This window comes from Eutrigla gurnardus, assembly GCF_963514095.1.
Source record: "Eutrigla gurnardus genome assembly, chromosome: 19".
Lineage (NCBI taxonomy): Eukaryota > Metazoa > Chordata > Actinopteri > Perciformes > Triglidae > Eutrigla > Eutrigla gurnardus.
This window is the reverse complement of record NC_139930.1, coordinates 22,595,969-22,620,261: the sequence shown is the minus strand read 5'-3', so window position 1 is coordinate 22,620,261 and position 24,293 is coordinate 22,595,969. Positions and strand designations below refer to the sequence as shown.

Genomic DNA, 24,293 nt, shown 5'->3' with positions numbered 1-24,293 from the left:
GGGCTATATAGAGGACTATGTAGAGGGCTAGATAAAGGACTATGTAGAGGCCTATGTAGAGGGCTATATAGAGGACTATGTAGAGGGCTAGATAAAGGACTATGTAGAGGCCTATGTAGAGGGCTATATAGAGGACTATGTAGAGGGCTAGATAAAGGACTATGTAGAGGGATAGAGGACTATGTGGACTACATAGAGGACTATGTAGAGGTCTAGATAGAAGCCTATGTAGAGGGCTAATAAAGGACTATGTAGAGACCTATGTAGAGGGCTAGATAGAGGACTATGTAGAGGGCTATATAGAGGACTATGTAGAGGGCTAGATAAAGGACTATGTAGAGGGCTAGATAGAGGGCTATGTAGAGGACTACGTAGAGGGCTATGTAGAGGGCTAGATAGAAGCCTATGTAGAGGGCTAGATAGAGGGCTATGTAGAGGACTACGTAGAGGGCTATGTAGAGGGCTAGATAGAGGGCTAGATAGAGGACTATGTAGAGGGCTACGTAGAGCGCTCTGTGTTTACCGATCACCTTCAATGTTCCCCGACTCCCGTCTTCTGGTCCTCCTCCCTCAGCTTGACCTTTGACCTCCAGGTTCACACTCTCAGCCACACTGGAGCCCGACTGCTGCACGACAGCCACCAACCAATCAGATCACCACACAGACAGACGATCGTGTGCCGTGGCGACATGCAGAGATAAGAGAGAGGAGCGATGCTCTCTGCATTGTCACTTTATTGGTTCACACACTGATTACATCTGTTCACAGATTAATATTGATAAGACTCGGAATGCAACACCACTGTCATCGTCATCAGTATAACAAAATTTGAAAAAGAAACCAGACAATCTCGCTGTTACTCATCCGACTCCTGATCGTAAAGGAATATAAACCACAAGGCTCTTCAAAGAAATAATACAAATAAAATAAGTGTTTGACTTGTGTTCCACTCTGGCCAAATACTAACGAACGGAACGAGGATTAAATGACCCTCAATGACCAGTAATCCCATTAAAGCACCGATACCATCAGGATTTAGACTGGACAGGAAGGACTGTTAGCATTGGCTTCACGCCCTATAATGGACTTTTACTGGTACAAAATAACAAAAATAAAACCCACCGACCTGCAGACTGTCTGTCAGATAATTAAGGATTGTGAATTTTAATTGCAGTATCTATTTAGCTTCAATTTAATGTGCAAAAGAGATAAACTGATGCATTAATTCTTACCTTTAACCATTAAAATAAAAAACAGTCCTCAGAATACAGATATCAACGTTATAACAAAGTTATAACAAAGTTATAACTTTTATAACTTTCTACAATTTTTCATATATGTGGAACAAACCTTTTATTAAATAATTTATTATATTGCACAGTAACTTTCATGTATTTGTCACCTGTTTGTTCTGTTTTTGCTCATTTTTATTTGATATACTCTTGGACTTTATGATATTTTATTTGCACTTTGTCATTTTAAGTTTTATAGGAATTGCACCGTTACTGAGATGTGCTCTAGAAACAAACTTGATTTATTCGACTTATTATCTCTGTCCATGTCCTTTATTGTTGGATATTATATTCTACGTCTCTTTGTTTTTTGTTTTGCACATTGAAAACTCTTTGAGTTGAGGCAATCATGAAATAAATAAAAATGCTGTTTTGAAATTAAGTATTAAGTACTGTATTAGTTTATATATTAAGTACTGTATTAGTTTCCCTCCATACACCGACACAGATCAGATTTGCATTCTGAAGCCTGCATTTTACTCACATTTTACAGTAATTCCATGATTTTACACGTTGGCGCCACCTAGAGGAGAGCTTGGTGCATTGTCAGGGCCTCGCAGGGGAAAGGCCTTTTAACCTTTTAAATTAAGAAATAAAAAAACAATTTTGAGACTTTATTTCGGGACTCGTCATTTCTTTTCTTTGCGCATTGATTCCCTTTTTAAAATGCATTTTTGTGTTTTCTTATGACGTGCAAAGCAAAAATCTGCTTTATGTAACATTTTCCTCTGATTTGCTCTAATAAAAAAAATAAAAGTGATTAAGATTAGCATCTTGGGGTTGTTTTTTGTTGTCTTTGATACTGTAAAGAGCTGTTTTAAAACTATTTCTTTGAAAGGTATATTCTGTCATGATCGCCACCAGTATCCTCATATTCTACACATCATCATATGAACACAAAATATTATAATAAGTTGATGCACTTACAAAAGCCCAGAAAATAGAGGCAACAGATTATAGCTCACCAGCAGTTCAGTCCAAAAAAAAAAAATCAACAAAAAATGCACGATAACACCCAACTTACCAATGTTATTAACTTGGAATATCATGCAATTAAATACCATCTACAGCATACTTGTAGTTAAATCACCACGATGAAATTTTACATAAACGGCGTGATGCTATAAATTTCAACCATTTGTCATAATTTCAGTAGTTAGCTTAGCAATGTTCAATACACAGAGAATCAGTTGAACGGTAGCGTGTTAGCTTAGCATGCTGCATGGTTTTTACTGTCTCACAGAGCGGCTCAGAGGGGGTCGGTTCAGGGTTGACTACACTCCGGAGAAAAACAAAAAAAGCTCCACTGAAATAACAAAAAAAGATCATTAGAAAACGCAGCCTCTGGTTTCTTTCTCGGCTCCATGAGACACGTTTGTGATGCCGTTTGTTCGTTTAGTCGTGCAGAAAAAACAGGCGTTACGAACACGGGTATGGGGGGTCATGCTCATCATAAAAAAAGATGGAAGATACCAGAATGAAAGGTTTTAAAATGACTAATAAATATACTGTACAGTTGAAAGAGCACAACGATAGACAGCAGCCATAATAATACTAGAAGTTAAGTAACAATGATGTTATGAGGGGAATAAGAGGGTGAATCTTCGACAGGAAGTTGCCACGCTGGAGGCAGCACACGATGGAGGAGGGGGGGGCGGGTGTTCTCCCGCTGCAGCGACTCGCAGCCACAAACTGAAGACAAGACGCAGGCGAAAGAGTTTCCTTTTCTTTTTTTTTTGTTGGCGGACACGCCTTCTGCTCATAGTGTGGGTTTAACGATGGGAGCGCCGGTTGTTAGAGAGCTTGTGGAGAGACGAGAGAGAGAAGAGCGAGGTGGGAATGCAGACTGCAGGTAAAAACGACCACGATGCCCCCAAAAATCTGACTCTTCAGACTCCTTTACACCTGCACCTCTCTCGGATCATCCACCTTCTCTGCTCCCCTGGGCCTCCTCGTCAGGCTCGTATCCCTGGAAACACAGGAGATACGTTAGTCTGCAAACAGCAAGTTAAAAGGAGGAAAATGTAGCATTACTACATGTCGTCGTCCATCGACACATCGGCCACCTAGTTTCTGTAAACCTCCACCATGTTTGCCAAAGTTGCTACATTTTTTAGATAGTTTGTTTGTTTGTTTACGGAATGTTTGTTAAAACTCCAGCTCAAATTTCACTTCTTGTAAGGAACTATTTTTCCAGGCGTAATAACATTGACCCAACGGCTCTCTTGGCTCTGTTGTGATTGACAGCTCAGAGGGTGGAGCCAAAGTATAAAGGAGGTCAACGATTGGCTGAAAGTTAGACCTTGGGCGTGTGTGAAATTAATGATTTTTATCCCAGTACGTCTTCCTCATATTCATACTGGGACATTTTGGGAAGTTGTCCTCTGACCAGGATCTTCTTCTCTAAATTGGATTATGGATCATAAACCAACGTTGAGCCGTATCTTATACAAGCTTGCTTATCGCACCACTTCCTGGTTACCAAGTCCAATCAGAGCCAGCCAGAGATTAAAAGAGAGTGCTGGTTATTGAGGTCACATAACTAAGTAACGCTGCCTCCATCGTTAATTTAATCCAAACTACACTCTTTTCTTCCAGGTTTGTTACCTGAACACTGCAGCTGCACTAGTGTTGCTGGAAAATGTAAGAAATAAAAGCAAGTGTTGGATGCAAAGGACATCTTTATGAACCAACACCAAAGACGGAGCCAGGCTAGCCGTTTCCCCCCGTTTCCAGTCTCTATGCTAAGCTAAGCTAAGCTGGTCGTCTTCGTACCTCATCCCTGCAGCGGGGCAGCAGGAGCTCCTGAGCAGTGGAAGTGGACGTTCTGCCACCGGCTGTCCCTGCGGTGCCATACTCTGGTCTCCTCTGATTGGCTGGAGCGGGGATGGCCCTGCCCGTCCACAAACTGTGTCAGACGGATGTAGGCGATGCAGGCGGCTTCGTCCCCGATCATGTGCACGTGGGGGTTGAGGATGGTGGTGTGGATGGGTTTGCTGTTCTTGGAGAGGACTGACGGCGGAGAGAGAGAGAGAGAGAGAGAGAGAGAGAGAGAGAGAGAGAGAGAGAGAGAGAGAGAGAGAGAGAGAGAGAGAGCAAACTTCACCCACAACTCTGTCTGTATGTTTCAATGGCAAAAATCATTTAAAATGTTGTCTCACGATTGTCAAAGTAAAATCTGTGGAAGTCCATTCCCTCCACCAGATTACCCAGACCCTCCGGCTCGAACGAGGTCAGACCGGGGTCGCAGATCTTCCTGTGAAACATGCGGGTTAAATTCAGAATATCACCTTCAAGTTTAAAAATCTCAAAAACCTGGTTTGTGAAGTGGCGAAAGTGCTCGTGTGCCAACAATAATAACGTAATTACTTCAGCAATTCTGTGGCTATATCGTACAGCTGACAAAACATGACAACATTTGGCCCCGCCTCCGTTTGATGACATCATAGTACCACTTTATGGTACTGCGACATTTATGTACGAGAATCGCACCAAATAATGCTTTAATTTTTGTAATTATTTTATTTATTTTATTTTATTATTGAGTCAAAGGAGCGGTAAGAGATAAAGAGAGGACTCAAAATGACTGTAATTACTCTTTAATCTCTTAATACAAACACAAAACACATAATCAGATTAATGCTTGTCTATGGATGAGCGTTGGTGCTCTTTTCCTGCAGGCTGATGGGAAACAAGAGGAGCAGAAGAAGAAGAAGAAGAAGTGGTGGACTCACGCGTAGGCCTCAAAGTCTCCATTGTTGACAGCTTCGATGAGCTGCTCTGTGATCTTTATGATCTCCTGTTTGCGAGCTGCAGACGAGAAAACAAAGTGATTCAACCTGGGGGTGAAGTTCCCCGAAGCGCCGAACTCACAGAACTCACCTAGGAGCTCGTTACTCATCGTAGGTCATCGGTGATGACACCTCCTCCGTGCTACTGCTGCACGCAGAAAAAGTAGTTCCCTGCAGGAAGTTGTGTTGTTTGCCTCCCCATGATCCTCGCCTGCACATCCACCTTCGGCTATTATCAAAACTATGTGAACGCCCGCTGCGTCTAGACGCCACGCCGCTCTCCACCTCCATCCATCACATCTCTCGTTCGCATGTGAGGCTGCTTGAGCTCATCACGCTATTCTTGTCTCAGCGCTTTAGATGAGATTTACTGTGTCCTTCTCCCCTCATTTCCTCCCGACACTGAGCGAGGCTTAGCTCGCCCTGACCGACTCTCCCTCTCTCACCCTCCCCCTTCTCTCGCTCTCCCCCCTCCCTCATCTCTGTGTGACTGTGAGGTATATTTTCTAACTATCCTCCACCTTCACCTTTATCCCCCCCAATGCAACAAAATACCTTAAACAAAAGCTCTGTGTCAAACAAAAGGAGCAACATCACATTATAAAAGTCCTCCATTCAATATGTTTTACTTAAAGGACCAGTTCACCCAAATACAAAATAAAAAAACTGCTCATTTTCAGATTCTACAAACATGTTTTCACGATACATATTCCCAGCTTTGTTACCGTACTTGAGTAGAATGTACAGGTATCTGTCACTAGTTTTTATGTGTGTGTTATGTGTGTGTGTGTGTGTGTGTGTGTGTGTGTGTGTGTGTGTGTGTAACTCACCTTTTACATCTTCATCCTCAATAGTGGTGTTGCTGCTGTCAGATGATTCCTGCAAAGTGCACAGACAAAAATGTTATTTTCCAATAGAAATAAATCATGCATACACCCACAAGCATGCATACACACACACACACACACACACACACACACACACACACACACACACACACACACACACACACACACACACACACACACACACACACACGATTCTACCAGTGAATCCACAAAATGACTCAAACTTAACGCCACGATTTCTGCCCAAAAAAACGCAGCACAGTTGCAGCTGAAGGTGTGACTGGGCAGAGCGCCACCACCTGGCTGCAGACGGACACACACACGACTGAACGGCACACGACGCTTCAGCCGGCGCCACACAAAGACCAAATGGCGGGACGCCGACGGTTTCATCTGCTGACAAACACGGATCGATGAGTCAGCAGCAGGAAACCACTGAGCTCCATTCACGTGAACACGGTGTACGACAACCAAACACCTGTCAGCCGCTCTGCAGCTCTCTCATGCACAAACACACAAACACGTGGAGGTAAAGAGATTCAACGGAATCCTGCTTGGTCCAGATACAGCTTCACCCCACACAGACAGAGAGGAGGGGTGAGGACGGGGGTGAGAGATGAAGAGATGGAGCGAGGGGAGGAGGATGTACCTTGGTCCCATCTATTGGATTATGGATGACAGTAGTCTGAGGCTCCTGGAGGAAGAGTGGAGAGAAAGGAGGGAGGGAGGGAAGGAGGGAGAATGGAGGAAAAGAGAGAAGCAATAGAGAGGGAATGATTTGTGACGACCAAATGAGGGTTTGAGAGACATCAGAGGAAGATTATAAATAGTAACACACGTGGAAGACTAGAGAAAGTTCATGATGGAGGATGGTTGTAAGAGAGATGAAGCCAGAAATGATGGATATGCACCGATGCAACAGTTATTAAACTCTCTCACACGTCACTTTTGTCCCATTTCATACAAATTAAATCAATAAGAATCACATGTATAATATGTAACATTAAAAAAACACCAAAACCAAAAGTTTGGCGTCACGCCTCTTCTTTCTCTGAGCGGTTTTGAATCAACAATAAACCACAGAACAGAACATGATAATAAGACATAACTCTCTTAACAAACAATAAGAAATAAATCATATGGATTCTACTCACTCCTTTGCATTTAACTGCAAGAAAGTGAATGAATGCAATTCTTAAATGTATCAAATTAACGTTGAATTAAAACCACTCCAATCTGCACACACCTTTCCCTCTCTTTCTCACACACACACACACACACACACACACACACACACACACACACACACACACACACACACACACCTACACACTCTGCATTTTGGATGGACGGACGGACAGATGGACACAGAGCTGCATACCAGCGCAGCGGTGGGGGCGTGGCCTTTGGGGCTGGTGACTATGCTGTTTCTCGTGCTGTTTGTCTGGGGCTGTGCAGGAAAACACAAAGCGCCACATTAGTGCTCGGCGAAACAAATGGCGCGCGGGGCCACCTGCTGGTTGCAAAGTGTAATAACAAGTGCATTACATATATATATATATAAAAAAAATAGCATAAGAGTGCTCCAGAGATTAAAAATAGTGGGCGGGAAAGAACGGAGAGCACTCAGAGAGCAGACGCGCTATTTAGAGGTTTCACAGTGTTCGTTAGATAAAAAGGTTTCATGCAATCAGTCACTTCTATCCCCGTCAACAGCTCCGATATATCGGGCCTTTTCTTTCTCATTGGCTGCCCTCCCGACTCTGGACGCTATTTGGCAGATGGCGAATTAAACCAATGACAGCTGTGCTCGTCTGCAACATCTGTCAGAAATACAGCAACATCCGAGATTCCTCTTAATGCATCCCAGCCGAGTGAACAGCAGAGGAAGACACGCAGCGCTTATGAAACCGTCAACAGCCCGCAACTTGACATTTTATCATCGTGGACGCCTCTTCCTGTACGACACCGTGCACGGACACGCACGCGCAGACGCCACGAGGCGACTTCATGCTTAAAACCAATTAACTCTGTGTTTTCTCTGCTTGTTATTTTCCTCAGCAGGTAATTGTGTCGGATTGAAGACGGAAAAAAAACTAAATTCTGGCCATTAAAAGGAGAAAATGGAAAAGTGTGGGAGGGAGAAACGACTTGGGAGACGATGTGAGAACATTTGAAGATGAGCAGATTCTCATGTAACCAACTGTTAGCAGTATATTCAGTTTTTGTGCATTTTAATCGGCTCTCTTTCTCAAATTTAATTGTAAAAAGGAGTCACAAAGGATTACTAGGGGGGCGATCACACCAAGACACATCGCTTAAAAATGCGTCGCCCACAACAAAACATGTCAGGTTGTTCCTGAGTAAAAACAGGAAGTGTATGTGACCCCGTCTGTCACCGTCGTTGAGGTCGCCCATAAGCAGCACTGAAAATCAAAGGGCAAAAAAAGACGTTTTCAAAGCATTGGATTTTGCCGTTTGAAGGTACTCGCTGTGGTGTTTCTCCTGCCGGAGGGATAAACAAGCAGCTGTTTCAGTGGTCTTCTTCTGTGGTGTCCTTATTTTGTGACCTGAGAGCAGACCTGCATGTGAACTCTGCAAACCGTCCCTCAGGCCAATCTTCAGGGAGCCCACTCAGTCACATGCAGTGGTGTAGTGGAGGGTATACGCAGGTATACGGGGTATACCCACTTCTTTTTCTGGTGGTTTACAGTATACCCACCTATCAGCCAGAAAGCCATTGGAATATATGGGAGAGTATACCCACTTCCTCCTCTGTAACCTACCCATCTACCTAGCAGTACACCCACCTCATCAACTACCACCACACCACTGGTCACATGACTGTGCTGCTTTGTAAGAGACGTATCGAATAAACCGTCTTTTTATATATCTCAAGTGATTAAATGGAACACCATGACGTCGTTACAGACGTTCATGTCGCCCAGAGGACGAACCCTACCGATTCTGATGTCTCCTCCGGTGCCGAATTCTGTATCTTTGTGTTGAACCATAACTGAGGATCAGAAAACATTCGAAACACAAACCGCCAAGACGGAGGGATTCCTACTGATCGCTAACATGCTGCACTAAATTAGTATTTATCTCACATGAGAGTTTGTGTTGGCGGGGCCGAGGTGATTTATGTTCCTACTAAATAAATTATTTATTTTGTTCCAGACGCACATCAGACCAAAATACATTTTTAAGAGAACGAAAGCTGCGGGACTGAACAGCGAGGTTTAATTCTGGCAGGAAACGGAGGCAAGTGGTTGGCTGGGTGGGCACTTCAGTTACAACCGAGGAGCAGAGCTCTGTGCGTCTGCCGCTCATGTTGAGTCACAGTCTGATTCTCCAAGCATCATTTCAGATTCACAGACTTCTCGCCAGCGTTGAAAACACGGCGTTTCGTCTATTCGGCTTCAAACGAGCGTAACTTAACGTGAAGCTAAAGGCCTGAACGTATCCGTCGTTGGAATACGTCGCCATGGTTACGCAGGAATTCCATACGTGTCAGTGGAGGTTTTTTTGGCCACTTGGTGGCGTGAAAAAAGGGATTAGTTGGTTAGTGATTCTATCTACACGTGTTCATAGACAATCAAAAATAGCATATTACGAATAATTGAGTGTATAAACATGGATATGATATATATAGATATATAGATACAATATTGCAACGCTAAATATTGGGATACAGTATCGATAAACAAACTATAAGGTTTATTTTGGGTGTTTTTCTTGTAACTTCCATCAGGCCTCCCCTTTGGGGATGATAGAGTCATCTCACACAACCAGTATACAACAATAGATTCACAGCAGCTGTTATAAATAAACGATATTCCCAGGAAATAAACACAAAGAGCGGGAGGGAGGGAGAGAGGGGGAGAGAGAGGAGGGAAGATGCAGGAATGAGCTCCAGGGTCGTGTGCATTGATGTGACGTCAGAGTGCAGCAAGGGCGAAGCTGTGGTTACGTAACGATAGATTAATCATCTGGGGGAAATAATCTGAGATTAGCATCAGGCCACCCGAGGAGAGAGAGAGAGAGGGGGGGGGGGGGGGAGCAGAGGAGGAAGGAGGAAATGCAGGTTAATGAAAGAGTGTGTCATGACCTGGAAACAGGTCAAGAGAGAGAGAGGGAGGGAGGAGAGGAGAGGAGAGGCTGAACACCTTCCACTCTTAAAGGTACAGCGCTTCCAAAGTCCACAAAAAAGTTTATTTTATATTGTTTACAAGTTATTGTCAAAGAAATATTCAGCATGAAGTAACTATTTTGTTCCGGTAAAACTAAAAGGAACAAATGTGACCACTTTCCTACACAGCAGCGTACATTGAACTGCTCACGGAGGCTTCACTGACTCATGCAAGCACACATGCGTAACAACGCTGCAGAGACACCACACACACACACACACACACACACACACACACACACACGTTTCAGAGTGCAACAAATAACAAGCGAGCAGCTATACAGAGGTGCACCAATCAGTGGCTGCAGAGCGCCTCGGTACTGAAGCAGAGAGCAGCACTGTAATGAGCTCGGCTTCTGCTGCAGCATCAACGGCAGCCAGCTGGAGCTGCCAGCGGAAGTCCGAGGACCAAACCTTCAAAGTAAAATCACCCCGTGTCGCGTTTGTTCCCCCCAACATTAAAAAGTGGACTTGATTTTGCTTGAACATACTTTTATAATCAGAGGATTTTGTGTGTGTTGTTTTTTAGACTAAATCATGTTAAAACTAAACACTTTTATTTACTTATTTATTCAATGAAGACACAATGGAGTTTTTTAATTAAATACATGTTTGTTTAGTATCAATCCACACAGCTTGTCATTCATTTTAGTTAAGATATAAAAAGTAAAGTTTGTCAGGGATTTCCACTTTTATTTTATGAATACAAAGACGAAAATTTGCTTCAAAGTCATGGAAAGCTATAAATATGGTATTTTCATGATGGTTAAATAAGTGTTGGTAAATATTATGTCAAACATATCTCTTTGTTTAAAACAGGATATAATGTTGCATTCTTTAAGAATTGGATATTAGTGTATTTTAACTTGTGTTTTCATCAGTATTGTCTGACTATAGTGAGTTTTATTGTTCATTATGATTGAAGTGTTTAGAATGATTAAACAGCTAAAAATGAAATATAGATTTTAAAAAAGGAGCAGGACTTGATAAGTTCACACTTCCTTCCTGCTCCTTTTCGGACATGAAATATTTGTTTGATTTTCTAGGATTTGTGATTTGCTGTATGCCGGATGTTTTTTCAAAGCTTGTTTGCTTTGTATTATTATTTTTTTTTTTTAACTTATTTTATTGTCTTATTTTGTCTTTAACATGTCCGAATAAATAAATAAATTTAAAATAAATTTTAAAAAGTGTTTCAATACTAGTACTATCACATTAGATTTAGATCGTATTTAATGATCATTTCTACAATGATGGCTGCTAACTGTGGTGCATGTTTGAACTGAACTAATTTGTATTTAAAAAAATCAGGATGACTATATTAACCATAAGGTATGATATTATTAGACAATCATAAGGTTGAATGAGTAAAGTTGAGGCCAACGTTACTAAAATAATTGATGCATCTCTGAGCTACAACATGAACAGAAACAGAAAAGTACATGGCAGGAAATTACATTATGATTACACTGTGCCTTTAAGGCCAAAAACAATATCTTTACAGAAAAAAAAAGATTAAAGTGAACGCTACAGCTACAAAGTCACCTCGAATGCCTCAGATGGAAATATTTATGGAATAATAGAAGTAGTTCTGAGCCCGAAGGGCGTCCGAGGATGTGAGGAGGAAAGGGAGGCGGGAGAAAACAGCGGCGGTAGGAGAGGAGAGGAGCTAGCTTACCTTGACATCAGCCTTCTTGTTGAGGAGGCTCTTGGCTGCTGCAGAGAGGCAGAACGACACACCCTCAGACGGGAGAGTACACATCATACACCTTCAGATGACCACGGCTCTCTAAAAGTGCTCAGTCACACGGCGGCTGCAGATGCAACGCTGATGCACGCTGATGCATGCATGTAAAAAAAAAGTGAACATGCAGATCCCAAAGAGAGTGACAATGCTGGTCTCTCCTCGCCCATGTCCTCCCCTTCTCCACTTAAGTGAAGACAGAAATCATCCCTCCCTCTAAAAAAAGAAAACCCTCCCTCCGTCCCGTAAAAAGACATCTAAAACCCAACGAATAAACACACACACATTTAAAAAAAATCTCCATCCAACTGGCACCTCCTAACCCTGATCCACTGCCCAAAGCATTAGATAAGCAGAGAACATCAGGCATCATGAGGGGGGGGGGGGGGGGTCAAACTAATTCTCCATATAATCCAAATACACTCACACACAGATGCACGCATAGCCTCACATAGAAGATTAGGAGTGAAAGCATGGAAGTGGAATGGAGATGCAGGTATGTGATAATGGGTTTGTTAATCTCAGGAGTCGGCTGGATTAGAGTTTATTGATGGGCAGGAAATGTAAACAACACTTTGAGGGCATAAATAAATAAAAAAAACAAGCGTTCTGGTGCTTCCGTGCTCTCCGTGTACGATGAAGGAGCTTCAAAGCTGCGCTGCACAATTATCCTTATTTCCTGCGACTCGTACATCAACGCATCCCTTTCTCCGAGGGCATTCCAACATCCAAGCTAGCGCTCACAAACTGCACACCATTTGCCTCCTAATTCCCCGGAGGGCATGTGACTGTGTTGCACAACAGCCAAGCAAAGATATGTGAATGGTAATACTCGGCTCCCAGATGAGATACGAGGCTGCTTACCTTGGCCAACGTTGGAGAGGCATTAGCAGAAAGAGGAGGAGGAAAAAAATAAGATTTAGGAAGAGAGATTAAAAGAAGCTGGGGGGGGGGGGGGGAGTGTGTGATGTTGTGTTTCTGGGGGGATTTCCATTTAATCATGGCTGCGACAAGTTCAGTGAGAGGAAAAGGATGTTTAAATGAGGAGATGTAAAAAAAGATTAAAAAAATAAAAAATAAACAAGCAAAGAAGGTGTTAAAATGTAGAGTATCAGTACATTTTTCAGGTGCATGAGCAGAAAACAATTATTGGTTTATTTGCATGTGAGAATAAAGTTGAAATGTTGAGAATGAAGGTAGAATAAAGTTGAAACTATTGACAATAAAACTGAAATATTAAGGATGAATTAAAAATGTAAAAAATAAAGTCACCATGTTGAGAATTTATTTTGAACTTATTTGAAATCTACCTGCTAACGTGTGTGTATTTACTGAAATTATTCTCAACACTGACTTTATTCTTGGAATGCAAATAAGAATGAAATCCTCCTCCTCATACTTCCTCTAACACGATACCTGGTGCTAGGTCGCCCCGGTAACGGTACGGCTCAGGTGAGTTTACCTTGCTCCACGATGCCAGCGGTGGTTCCAGGCACGACGCTCATGGAGGCCGGCGCTGTAGTCTGCCGACCCACTGAAACACAGATGGAGGATGGCAGTGACTTTATATGTCTCTGTCATATAAACAATATAATCTCTGCCAGCCCAAAATATAAGGCACGTTTTTATGCAGATGACACTATTTTATACATCAAATCTACAGTCTGCTTTTGATTCTCTCAGCAAGAATAAGCTCATGTTATTCTTAAAAACTAAATGTTTAATATTACACCATCATGTATTAGTTGATTTTTTTTTATTTTGCATCAAAAATCTGAAAAGAAACTAAACTCGTCAAATAAATGTAGAGCCATAAAAGTTTAAATATTTCCCTCTGAGATGTAGTGGAGTAGAAGTATAAAAGTAGTATAAAATAGAAATAATCAAGTAAATAATAATAATAATAATAATAATACATAGGTTTTATATAGTGCTTTTCAAGGGGCTCAAAGACGCTTTAAAAGTAAAGTACAAGTACCTCAAAATAGTACTCAAGTACAGTACTTGAGGAAATGAAAAGTGTATATTTTAACTGTGAAATGTTAATCTAATTACATATTTTACTCAGAATTCTTCTGACCTACAACAAATTGGAGAGGTCATTATAAAAATATTCAAACCAGAGACTGTCTACCGTACAAACAACAAGACCGCTGCCGTATTTATGCCTAGATGACCTTATTTGGAGTGTTGATGGAGCAGCTACAATGTTAGCGTAGCCTAGCACCATCAACCAGACTCCATTCAGAAAACAAGCATTTTAAAAGTTGTTAGCTTCTCGTCTTGCAGACTGACCTAACAAAGCATGACTTCAGACATAAAGTGATTACTAATCACCATCATTATGGAGTTATTTCAGCATCCTTTTTATCTGGTTATTGCTATCAAATCACAGCTAAATAGTTTATTTCGGGTTCATCCAGCCGTATACTTATGTGTGTTTATGCTGAAAATTAATATTTGGGTGTCTTTAAGGCCAATTGGTCTAAAACAGGCAGCAAGTGATTGCTATGTCCTTGGTGGGAAATTTCTTGAATGTCAGCTGATTTACAAACAAATAAAAACATGAAATCCTCCGGGGACCATGAATGTGACATCCTGCGATTACACACGGTGGGCTGATATTTCTTTATTGTAAATAAAGCATTTTACAGCCCGGTATGCGCCTGCGGAACAACTACGCCGAGATGTATTCCTCTACGGTGGCGGCGAACCCAACACACGAGCCCTCTGCTAATAGAGCCGGGATCTGGTTACGTATGACACTGAATATGATGAGTCGTTTACAGAGAAATGTTTTATTGCTTGTGTACTTTGTGATGGATCAGATGTCACCGAACGAAGAGGCTGAAACTCGGCCCGAGATAAGAATCAGTTACATTGTACGAGATTATTGCACGAAAAAAAAAAACTAGCAAATATCTCTGCTGCGTTTCCTGCTTTAACACTGTCGCCCATCAACCTGCTGAGTGTGTGTGTGTGTGTGTGTGAGAGAGAGATGGCAGAAGACAGATGGCATGTCATCCCGTCCTCGTTTCAAGGCGTTGCACTCACCAGAGAAGTTCCTGGAGACGAGCATGGTGGTCAGAATGGCACCCTGAGGGGGAGGAAGAGGGGAAGATGAGGGTGAAAGAGTGAAGGAGCTTTCAACCCTATTCTGAATAAAACAGCCTCAGATAAGAACATAAAGGCTGCAGCAGCATGAGGTAAAACATAAAACTGTGTCTTACATCACTGTCATACTCAGTTCAGTTTATCCGCTTTTACTCTGCACACATCTCATCTCCCTTTTTTGTCTATTTTTTTGTATTATTTATAAAGAAACGTATGCAGAATATATATTACATATTCTATTATTGGATTATGATTATTGATGCAGCACACAACACAGTGCCAACAGTACTACGGAACGCGGTATGTTGTTGTATGTTGTGAAAACACCATGAGAGGTTTGAAAAGGATGGACGGATTCACAAACGTGTCTCATGTTCACACCTTGAGTTTCCTCCTGGCGTTGAACTTCTTCAGGCACTCCACCGTCTCCTGGCGGTGCATCATGGACGCCACCGTGGAGCGTTGCTGCGGGGAGACGGGAGACAAAGAGATGCTGAGAATGAAGCTGGAAGAGGAGAGCGGCTCTGACACCGACAGCCCTACGTGGGCATGAGCTGTCAGAGATTATCTGCTGATTCGGAGGCTCTTTGGGTGACGACATTTTTGGCAAAAATCCCCGGAGCTGAATACGTTCAGCTTGGCTTCATGGTGTAGCCGTACTGTAGAATTAAAATAATTATAATAATATAAGTCCTGCAGTTAAAATGTCACTTAAAGTAAAAGAATGTATTAGTAAATGTACTTCTGTTAATTATATCAGACTGCTATTTTCGCCACAACTGATGCCTGTGCCAAATATTAAGTCACCTAATTTTTACACTCAAAGACTAATAATAATAATAACAATAATTATAATAAATGGGAGCATAATTGACAACATCAACATCATGCTGCATTGAAGAAGACCATAAACGCATGTTTACAATGTTTACTGAGGTAATAAATCACAAAGTAGGGTTGCTTCCTCAGCGACTTCTATGTAATCAGAGAGGAGTCGCCCCCTGATGGCCAGCAGAGAGAATGACAGTTCAACGCACTTCAGCTTTGGCTTCACTTTTCAGAACCAGAGGTTGCCACCTGCGGATGATTGGAAACATCATCCTGGAATATTTCATTTACCTTAATATACTGATTATGGTGTTTCTTTCCTTCCATTTTTTAACTTCCTTTTTCCTCTCACTTTTACAAGCAAAAAGATAAACTTGTTCCCCTGCAAATATCAGAGCATCCTGTGTGAAGATCCTGAGATTTCTGTACATGAAGAGCACACACACACACACACACACACACACACACACACACACACACACACTCATCCCTGCGATACGTTGCTCTTTTTGCCCTCCTGTGCAACAAACCGCTCAAGATAAGCCGACCCAGAATCTGCACGTATCCCGGAGTACATGTTTGGAAACAGATGGTGTTGATATTTGGCAGCTTTGGCCAGATGTTCACAAACTTGCTGTTGAAAGAGGATTTACAAACGAACATTTAGTGGACGTCTCCACAGCGTGACGTAACGGGGGAGAACACCGCGGGACCTGTTTTCCGCGATCGTTATTGAAGCTGATATTCACACAGTGCTGATCCTAGACCAGGGGTCGGCTACCTTTTTGACATGAAGTGTCATTTCAAATATCTTGTTAATCATATGAACATTAAGGTTAACAATAAATGTAATTATTTCCCCCGGTAATCAGGACATCATAATTATATCTAAGAGGACAGTAAGACATGTTTGTGTTTTTGGTTTTGGCTGGTGAACATTAGCATCATTGCTAACACAGATGCAAATGTAGTTTGTTTCAGGCTGCTAGTGTTAGCGTTAGCTAGCATACATTGCTGGCACACATAGATGTTTTTCTTTCTGTTCCAGAAGGAAATGTAGATGTTTGTATCTGGTGTTAGTGTTAGCTATGACAGATAGTGTTAGCAACATGGCTAACAAATGTTTGTTGCTTTTGTCCAGAATATAGAATATATATCAATAAAGGTAGATGTTTGTTTCTGGCTGCTAATGTTAGCGCTACCTGATAAAGATAGTGTTAGCAACACAGATGTTTGTTCCTTCTGCTTCAGAAACAAATGTAGATGTGTGTTTCTGGCGGCTTGTGTTAGCATTAGCTAGCATAGACAGTATTAGCAGCATAGCTAACATAGACTGGACACAATCAAGCTTTGTGACTGGAGGTTATGAACTATATTTATGCGTCTGTACTCACGCAGACCCATGGGTGCTTCAGAGCCTCCTGTGCAGTGATTCTCTTTGCCGGGTTGATTGTCAACATCTGGTTGATCAGATTTTTAGCCTCTGGAGTCACCGTGTCCCACTCTGGGGAGGGAAACTAAACACACCCATGCATGCCCACAGATATATATTGTATGTTTATATTAGGGCTGTCAAAATTAACGCGTTAACGCACGTCAGTTAATTTCTTTGAGTTAATGCACACATTTTTTTAACGCAAAAAAATGATGGAACTATCAATAAACAACATAACGTTAGTGTCTCCTCTGAGTCTCGTAGCTTTTTTATCTTTAATATTTATTTTAATTGTGTAACTGATAGCAGGTTAAACAGTTGATTATTAATATCCCTACTGCAAACTCTGCTCTGTTTGTATCAGGAAAACACAGAGTTGAACGTTTTCAAAGTTACTGTTAGAATTGTAATGGTATTATTAAGTAGCAGTACTCTGTATCGGCAAGGACAGAAATTGAAATATTTGTACTCAAAAAGTGGTATCAGTGCATCTCTATTTGTGGGGGCTTCACATTCTGGTGCATATATATTTACGAATGGTGATACCTTGTGATTTATCTGATTAAAAATGTTAATTGATTGACAGCCCTAATTTATATATATTAAACATATGCACAACATAAAAGTGAGAGAAACAGAGAGGAGTGACGCCTCACATCGTACGCTCCGGCTTTGATCTGCTGGTAGAGTTTGTGCTGGTCCTCGTCCCAGAACGGAGGGTATCCAACCAGGAGGATGTAGAGGATCACACCTACACAGTAAAAATACAAGCTTTGTCTGAGTGGCACGGAGGAGAGCAAGGAGGCGGCGGTGAGAAAACACACGGACAAAGAGCTCACCGCATGCCCAGATGTCGACAGGTTTACCATACGCCTCCTTCCTCAGCACCTCCGGGGACAAGTAGCCAGGAGTCCCTGCAAAGCCTGCACATACATCAGGGTCTAGTTTTTAAACACGCATTTCCCAGGGCAACAGTCGAGGAAGTCACGCAGGAAGTCAGGTGATGTTAGAGTCTTTGTACGGAGGAGGTCGGGTGTGATGGACGGGTCAACAAAACATCAGACTTTAACACCAAACACCACTTTTGAGAAGAAGAAAAGAAATCATAGTGTTATATCATTAAAAACATGGGAAAGCCAAGAGGCACAAAACAAAAAAGAGTAAACAAATAGGATGGCACATGGGTGTTTAGCCTGGAAACACCTCATCATTAAGAGGTGTTTCTTTCCTTCCATTTACAAACATGAGGTGGTCAGAATATTAGGAACACCTCTGAGTAGAAAGCAGTCCACATCTTTGCTTTTTGACGCTCTAAAGTGGACGTTTATCCCCCAAAATCATACAGCGTTAAAAGCTCTTCAGCTAAACATGTAAATGAATGCAACACCACACCTGCCAGTGATGAATCATATCCGAAATACAGGAAAAAGAGATACCAAAATCTTAACTTAAAGCTCACTAAAGAGTAAATATGCGAGTTATTATAGAGAGGATAGCGGGCGTGTTTCTTTGTTGTTTCATGGTGGGAATTTGTGAGACAGCAAAATGTAAGAACGACTGCACCAAGTGCTTTATGACGACAGAGGTTAATGTGAAGGTTTTAGCTGCAGCGCCTCTGTGATGGATCTTCACATTGGCTTGGTGTCAAAGTACGTGCAAGAAAGTCGACTCGATGTGGACGAAGAGCTTTCCTAAAAATCCATTAGTCATCGTCCTCGTTAGCATCCCGAAAAGAATAATAAGACAGAACAAAATGAACAGAAAGAGGAAGAAAACGTGTCCCGTCAGTCAGATGAGTCTAATATTAGAGGAAGAGGAGGCATGAATCCCTCCTTGTTTACAGTCCTGTGGAAGCCGACTCTCCTCTCTGCAGGATTAAGAGTGACAGCTCTGCTGCACGTCAGGGCTCAGAGGAGGAGGAGGAGGAGGAGGAGGAAGAGGAGGAGGGTGGAAACAGACTGAAGATTCTCTTATAGGATTAATTCAGCTTTGAGTCGGATGCATTCAGAAACAAATGTTAGGAGGTGTTGTTTCATGAGCGTGTTTTAGTAGGAAGATTTCTGAAAGTAACAAAGTACATTTACTCAGGTTCTTTACTTAAGTGCAATTTTGATGTACTTTTACTTCACTTGAGTATTTAAATGTTATGCTACTTTTTTGCTACATTGATCTGATACAGAACATATAACCAACTCCTAAACGATGATGTGTTATTATGGATTAAACCACACAGCAGAATATAAACATGTCATTAACATGAGCTCAGCCTTTACCAGCTGCAACATTAAAGTGATAAACACATTCATGCACCAATAATTATAACCCAGAAACATAATTATTCTGCATATTTTGGGTACTTTAAGTGATGATTTCGTACTTTTACTTCAATAAGACTGTGAACGCAGGACTTTTACTTGAGTATTTCTCCCGTGTGGTATTTCTACTTTTACTTAAAAGAGAGTACTGATTTTGTCGGCCTCTGTGTGTGTGTGTGTGTGTGTGTGTGTGTGTGTGTGTGTGTGTGTGTGTGTGTGTGTGTGTGTGTGTGTGTGTTAAACATACCAAACCAGGCCTGCTGCTCTCCTTGAACCTCGATAGCCAGTCCGAAGTCCGCCAGCTTCACTGCTGCGTTCTTACACTTGCTGGCCAGCAGCAGGTTCTCTGGCTGCATGTAAGCAAACACCAAACACAGTCGGTAAAACTCTTGCTTTCACGAGGTCCCTGAACACATCGTCTCATAAAACCTCCTCCAGGATCGAACAGAATAAATCGACAAGCTTCCTTTGTCTCATTTTGTGGCTTAAGTGAAAGTTTTATGACTCACATTCAAAGCTCTGATTGGGCAGTAATGTAGTATAAATTATTAATATGTACATTGTTTACTCGGTGTGATAAATCTATGCCAAATAAACAACTTTAAATATTCTACTATGAGGTAATATTAGCTGTTGTGATTCCTCCCACACAGGAGCGAAACACCTGAACTGACAGAGACACAAAACTCTCTGGTCACGTTTTTGTGTCTCTTTTGTTGTCGTTTTGTGTCTCTTTTATCGTTTTGCAAGATTTTCAGCTGCTGTCAGGTTTCTCTTTCACAAATTAAAAACAGCATCCAAATAACACAGCACTTGAATGTAATTCATTAGTTCAATGAAACACAAGAAGGCGGACACGTGCACAGACATGCACAGACATGCCAAGTTTAAATACAGAACTTACCAGCCTTCAAGAAGAGGTACAACAGTCAGACGCAGACAGATTAAATCCCACACACACGCACACACACACACACACACACACACACACACACACATAGACACACCCCTGCAGGTGACTCACCTTGAGGTCTCTGTGTACCACCCCCATCTGATGGCAGTGGAGCACGGCCTCCAGGATCTGCTGGATGCAATGACTGCACGCAAACAGCAGGGGGGGCAGGTTAGTCTGAACACATTCAATCCCCCGCAACTGTCACATCCATGCAGAGGCAGCCATATCTCAATCCCAGGACACACACACACACACACACACAATAAATGTGAATCTGTGAACACCGGGAGAAGGTGTGCGGTTTGCTATTTTGGAGAAGCATTAGTCAGGCGGCGTGGGAGGGAGCTGCAGCTCCATGTGGGAGACTCTGTGTCTAACCTGCACATTTCTTCTTTTCCTGTGTAATTTATTCAGGAGCGCCGCCTTTGACGAAACATTTGTGCAGGTTTTCCAAGCATCTGAAGTAGACGCTGCTGTTACTCCACTGAACTTTACTCCCTTTCATTCTTACTCTCTCTCTCTCTCTCTCTCTCTCTCTCTCTCTCTCTCTCTCTCTCTCACACACACACACAGAGTTTGTGTGCTCTGTCTGCTCGGGCCCAAAGGAAATCACAATTCTGGTTCAGACCGTCTAAAATAGTGCAACAAGATTCCCAAAAGCAAGAAGGCAGACACGCAGGAATAAAAACAGACAGCAGGCACAGGCAGATCTCTTTTGTTCTTCTTCTTTTTGTTTTAAAATCACAGGCAAGAAATTAAAACGGTCACAAGCATGTACCCGTGGACAGCAGGGTGCAGGGCAATGCAACACAATGAGACACACACAGACACACACACCTTGAGGTCCCTGTGCACTATGTCATGTTGGTGGGTGTAAGACACACTGTCTAGAATCTGATGGATACAGTGACTGTGGAGACAAAACAACAGGGTGGGAGATAAAAGGAGGGAACACGGGAGGGAGAGGAGGCATAAAAGACGGTAATACAGAGAAGTAGAGGGATGTAGGGGGGGGGGGCACCTGACAGGAGGGACAGAAGATCACATGGGCAGGTCACCATGACGACACATATTTGCTGACTTATCTCTAACTTGTGATGCAGAAAGTGTAGATTTTTTTGTGTTCACAGCATTAAAAATGATAGTTAAACATGACTAAAGAGCACCAAACTTCCTCACTCAGAATAAATATAGTTGGCATATATTATATTATGGATATTTAACCCTTTCACAGTGTGTTTTCATTTTGTGAAAGTAAAATGTAACACTTTTGTTGCCTTAAAAAATAGCTCCACCCTCTCGTGTCAATTCTGATTAGCAATACAACACAAAGAACAGTTGAAGCGGATGGGAATTTCACTTTTGTAATTGTAATTTTTTTCGGAAAAATGTAAAATGTTGACCTGATGATGGCACGAGATGAAAAGTCATTACAATTCATCCTGAGGGGAACATGAATGATGATTCATGGTAATCAGTCAAATAGTTGGTGAGACACAAAAAAATCTAAGCCTCACGGTGGCACTCAAGGAAAAGTCAAGGGATCCTCAATTCTGAGGAGCACGAATGTCTGTTGAAATTGCTGAGATATCTTCGTCTAGACTGACGGATTGACGTTACCATCCCTAAAGCTACGCCGGCAGCAAAGCCAAAAAACCCTGGATAATCCAGAGACCTCACTGCCAGCATTTCTGACTGGAACTACTTGACACTGAATAAGTAGTCTCCAAGGATTATCCAGAATAATGGGGACGCTAACGTGGAAAGACACCTTGAAAATGTTCCCATCACTTCACTCTGTGAGCCCCACAAACTAAACTCCACTCTCCTCCACTGTACTGAGACCGAAGCAGACGACTGACCGACACGTATCTCAAAACCTGGACGGATAAAAACCTAACCCCCAACACGTGGCTGGACGCCGCTCGTGGTTCAAGTGAGAAAATATGTTTTTTTTTGTAATTTGGGTGAACCTCGCCTCTAACGGGGTGGAGAAAGGAGGGAAGGGATGGAGGGATTCTGAGTGCAGATGGAGAACAGAGAAACTGTCAGTGAGATACTGTTGGACAGTAATCAAGCCACGCTAATCACACACCCACACACAAACACATTGAGTGACACACACACACACACACACACACACACACACACACACATAATATATGCAAAGAAACAAGGGAGAACGAAGGCAGATGAGAGGGGAGGAAAGAAAATAACAGGGAAATAAAGCTACAGTAAAAAACATGGATCCTCAATGTGTTGAGGCAGCTATCAGGGCTACTCTTGCATCTGTGCCCTACATTCAAACACAAACGCTCATTTAGTATGGAAGCACTGGCGTGAACATAAACATGAGGCGTAGCAAATTCTGCCTCACTGAAATTCAAAATCAATTGCTTGTTTTAGCTTCAATTCACTTAAATTAAACTTAAATAATTTCTAAAAAGTTTTCTTTTTTACAGTGCTGATAGATTACAGGCAAATTAATCCTGAAAACCACCCATGGTAGTGGATTTGGTTCAGCTTGTAGTCACACCAAAACATTTTTTATAATGCATTCTTAAAATTAAGAATCCCAAAAGTCCCAGTACTGAATAGTACTTCTAATGAGGTTTATTTACACTAGTAAAGCGACATGTGCAAGATATCAGGATGTACTAAAATGGTCACGGTAGGCAAGATAGTGAAAAATAACATGATGATGTAGTATGGCAGGAATGTTAATATTTCTGAAGTGAATAGAAGAGGACAGAGAATAGAGCCTTGTGGGACACCCCAAGAAACTAGTGCTTATATTCTACCAAAGGGATGTCATGATTGTTGATTATTTCACAGTTTAATAGACTTCATCTAGTCGTACCGGGATTCTATATTTTTCTTATTCCTTTTTAAATTTTCATATTTCATTTTTTTATGCACCAATCACCACATACATACTTTGCATGTGCAAACATCTTGGCAATAAAAACGTTCTTATTCAGATTCTGAAGTCATTCGCAAAAACAGACGATTAGTCTTAAATTCCACAAAACAAAATAAAAATCTACTTTAGAAAAAAAAAAAAAAAAAAAAACTGACATGTCATTTGGAGCCTTGAATATGATTTTTTTTAAAGGCCAAAGATTGGATGAGGAGTGAAAAATAAAGATCATCTTTCTACTGCATTTTTACCTCTTTCCCTCCTTTTCAACATTTCCGTCCCCTTCGTTTCTTCTCTTTCTCGCCTCCACAAACTGCCTCCACGGTCAAATTGATTTAAGTCTACCTCCTGAGGGGCGGGCTAGGCTACAGCGTGGGGGTGTGTTGCATTTTGTGCTTGTTTACGTTTCCATCTGTCTGTAAATTCTGATGGGGGGGGGGGGGGGGGGGGGGACTGCCTCGACTCGCAATTCGGGACACGGAAATAACTGTCCCCAAAAAAACAATTTATCCAATGTTTCAAAATTGTCAAATGAGAGGAGGCCAAGTTTTAGGGCTGCTGGAGGACTGCAGAGGAAGAAGAAGAAGAAGAAGAAGAATCATCATCATCATCAGGTTTTTACCTGGCGTCTGCTTCACTGTAGTACTCTCTGGCCACGATGTCCTCGAACAGCTCCCCGCCCGTCACCCTGAAAAAATGTAAAGACGGAGGTTAAAACGGCACATTATATACATTCTGTCACACACACACACACACACACACACACACACACACACACACACACACACACACACACACACACACACGAGAGGGGGATGTCCTCATTAGGGGGAAACCCCGGCTGCAGGATTCACTCCGA

The 24,293-nt window shown here is 42.0% G+C and overlaps 1 protein-coding gene across 7 annotated transcripts in view; it reads right to left on the bottom strand.

Annotated features, from left to right (window-relative positions):
- Positions 1–1,335: 1,335 nt before the first annotated feature.
- The window catches only part of camk2b2 (calcium/calmodulin-dependent protein kinase (CaM kinase) II beta 2), a 28,295-nt gene continuing 5,337 nt past the window's right edge, over positions 1,336–24,293 (bottom strand). Inside the window, exons 1-18 of one of the 7 annotated variants that reach the window (XM_084036094.1) lie at positions 24,057–24,104; positions 21,352–21,424; positions 20,584–20,656; positions 19,807–19,909; positions 18,084–18,167; positions 17,901–17,995; positions 17,204–17,326; positions 15,363–15,446; positions 14,922–14,964; positions 13,330–13,401; positions 11,802–11,839; positions 7,313–7,381; positions 6,581–6,625; positions 5,914–5,962; positions 5,027–5,102; positions 4,454–4,548; positions 4,068–4,304; positions 1,336–3,261 (exon numbers count right to left, since the gene is read on the bottom strand). In XM_084036094.1, the coding sequence (XP_083892220.1) occupies positions 4,069–4,304; positions 4,454–4,548; positions 5,027–5,102; positions 5,914–5,962; positions 6,581–6,625; positions 7,313–7,381; positions 11,802–11,839; positions 13,330–13,401; positions 14,922–14,964; positions 15,363–15,446; positions 17,204–17,326; positions 17,901–17,995; positions 18,084–18,167; positions 19,807–19,909; positions 20,584–20,610 (1,239 nt within the window). In that variant the 5' untranslated portion in view covers positions 20,611–20,656; positions 21,352–21,424; positions 24,057–24,104 and the 3' untranslated portion in view covers positions 1,336–3,261; position 4,068. Of the gene's footprint in view, positions 3,262–4,067; positions 4,305–4,453; positions 4,549–5,026; positions 5,103–5,913; positions 5,963–6,580; positions 6,626–7,312; positions 7,382–11,801; positions 11,840–13,329; positions 13,402–14,921; positions 14,965–15,362; positions 15,447–17,203; positions 17,327–17,900; positions 17,996–18,083; positions 18,168–19,806; positions 19,910–20,583; positions 20,657–21,351; positions 21,425–24,056; positions 24,123–24,293 lie in introns of those variants that run through there. The other 6 variants (XM_084036090.1, XM_084036091.1, XM_084036096.1 and 3 more) reach the window with 6 other exon arrangements.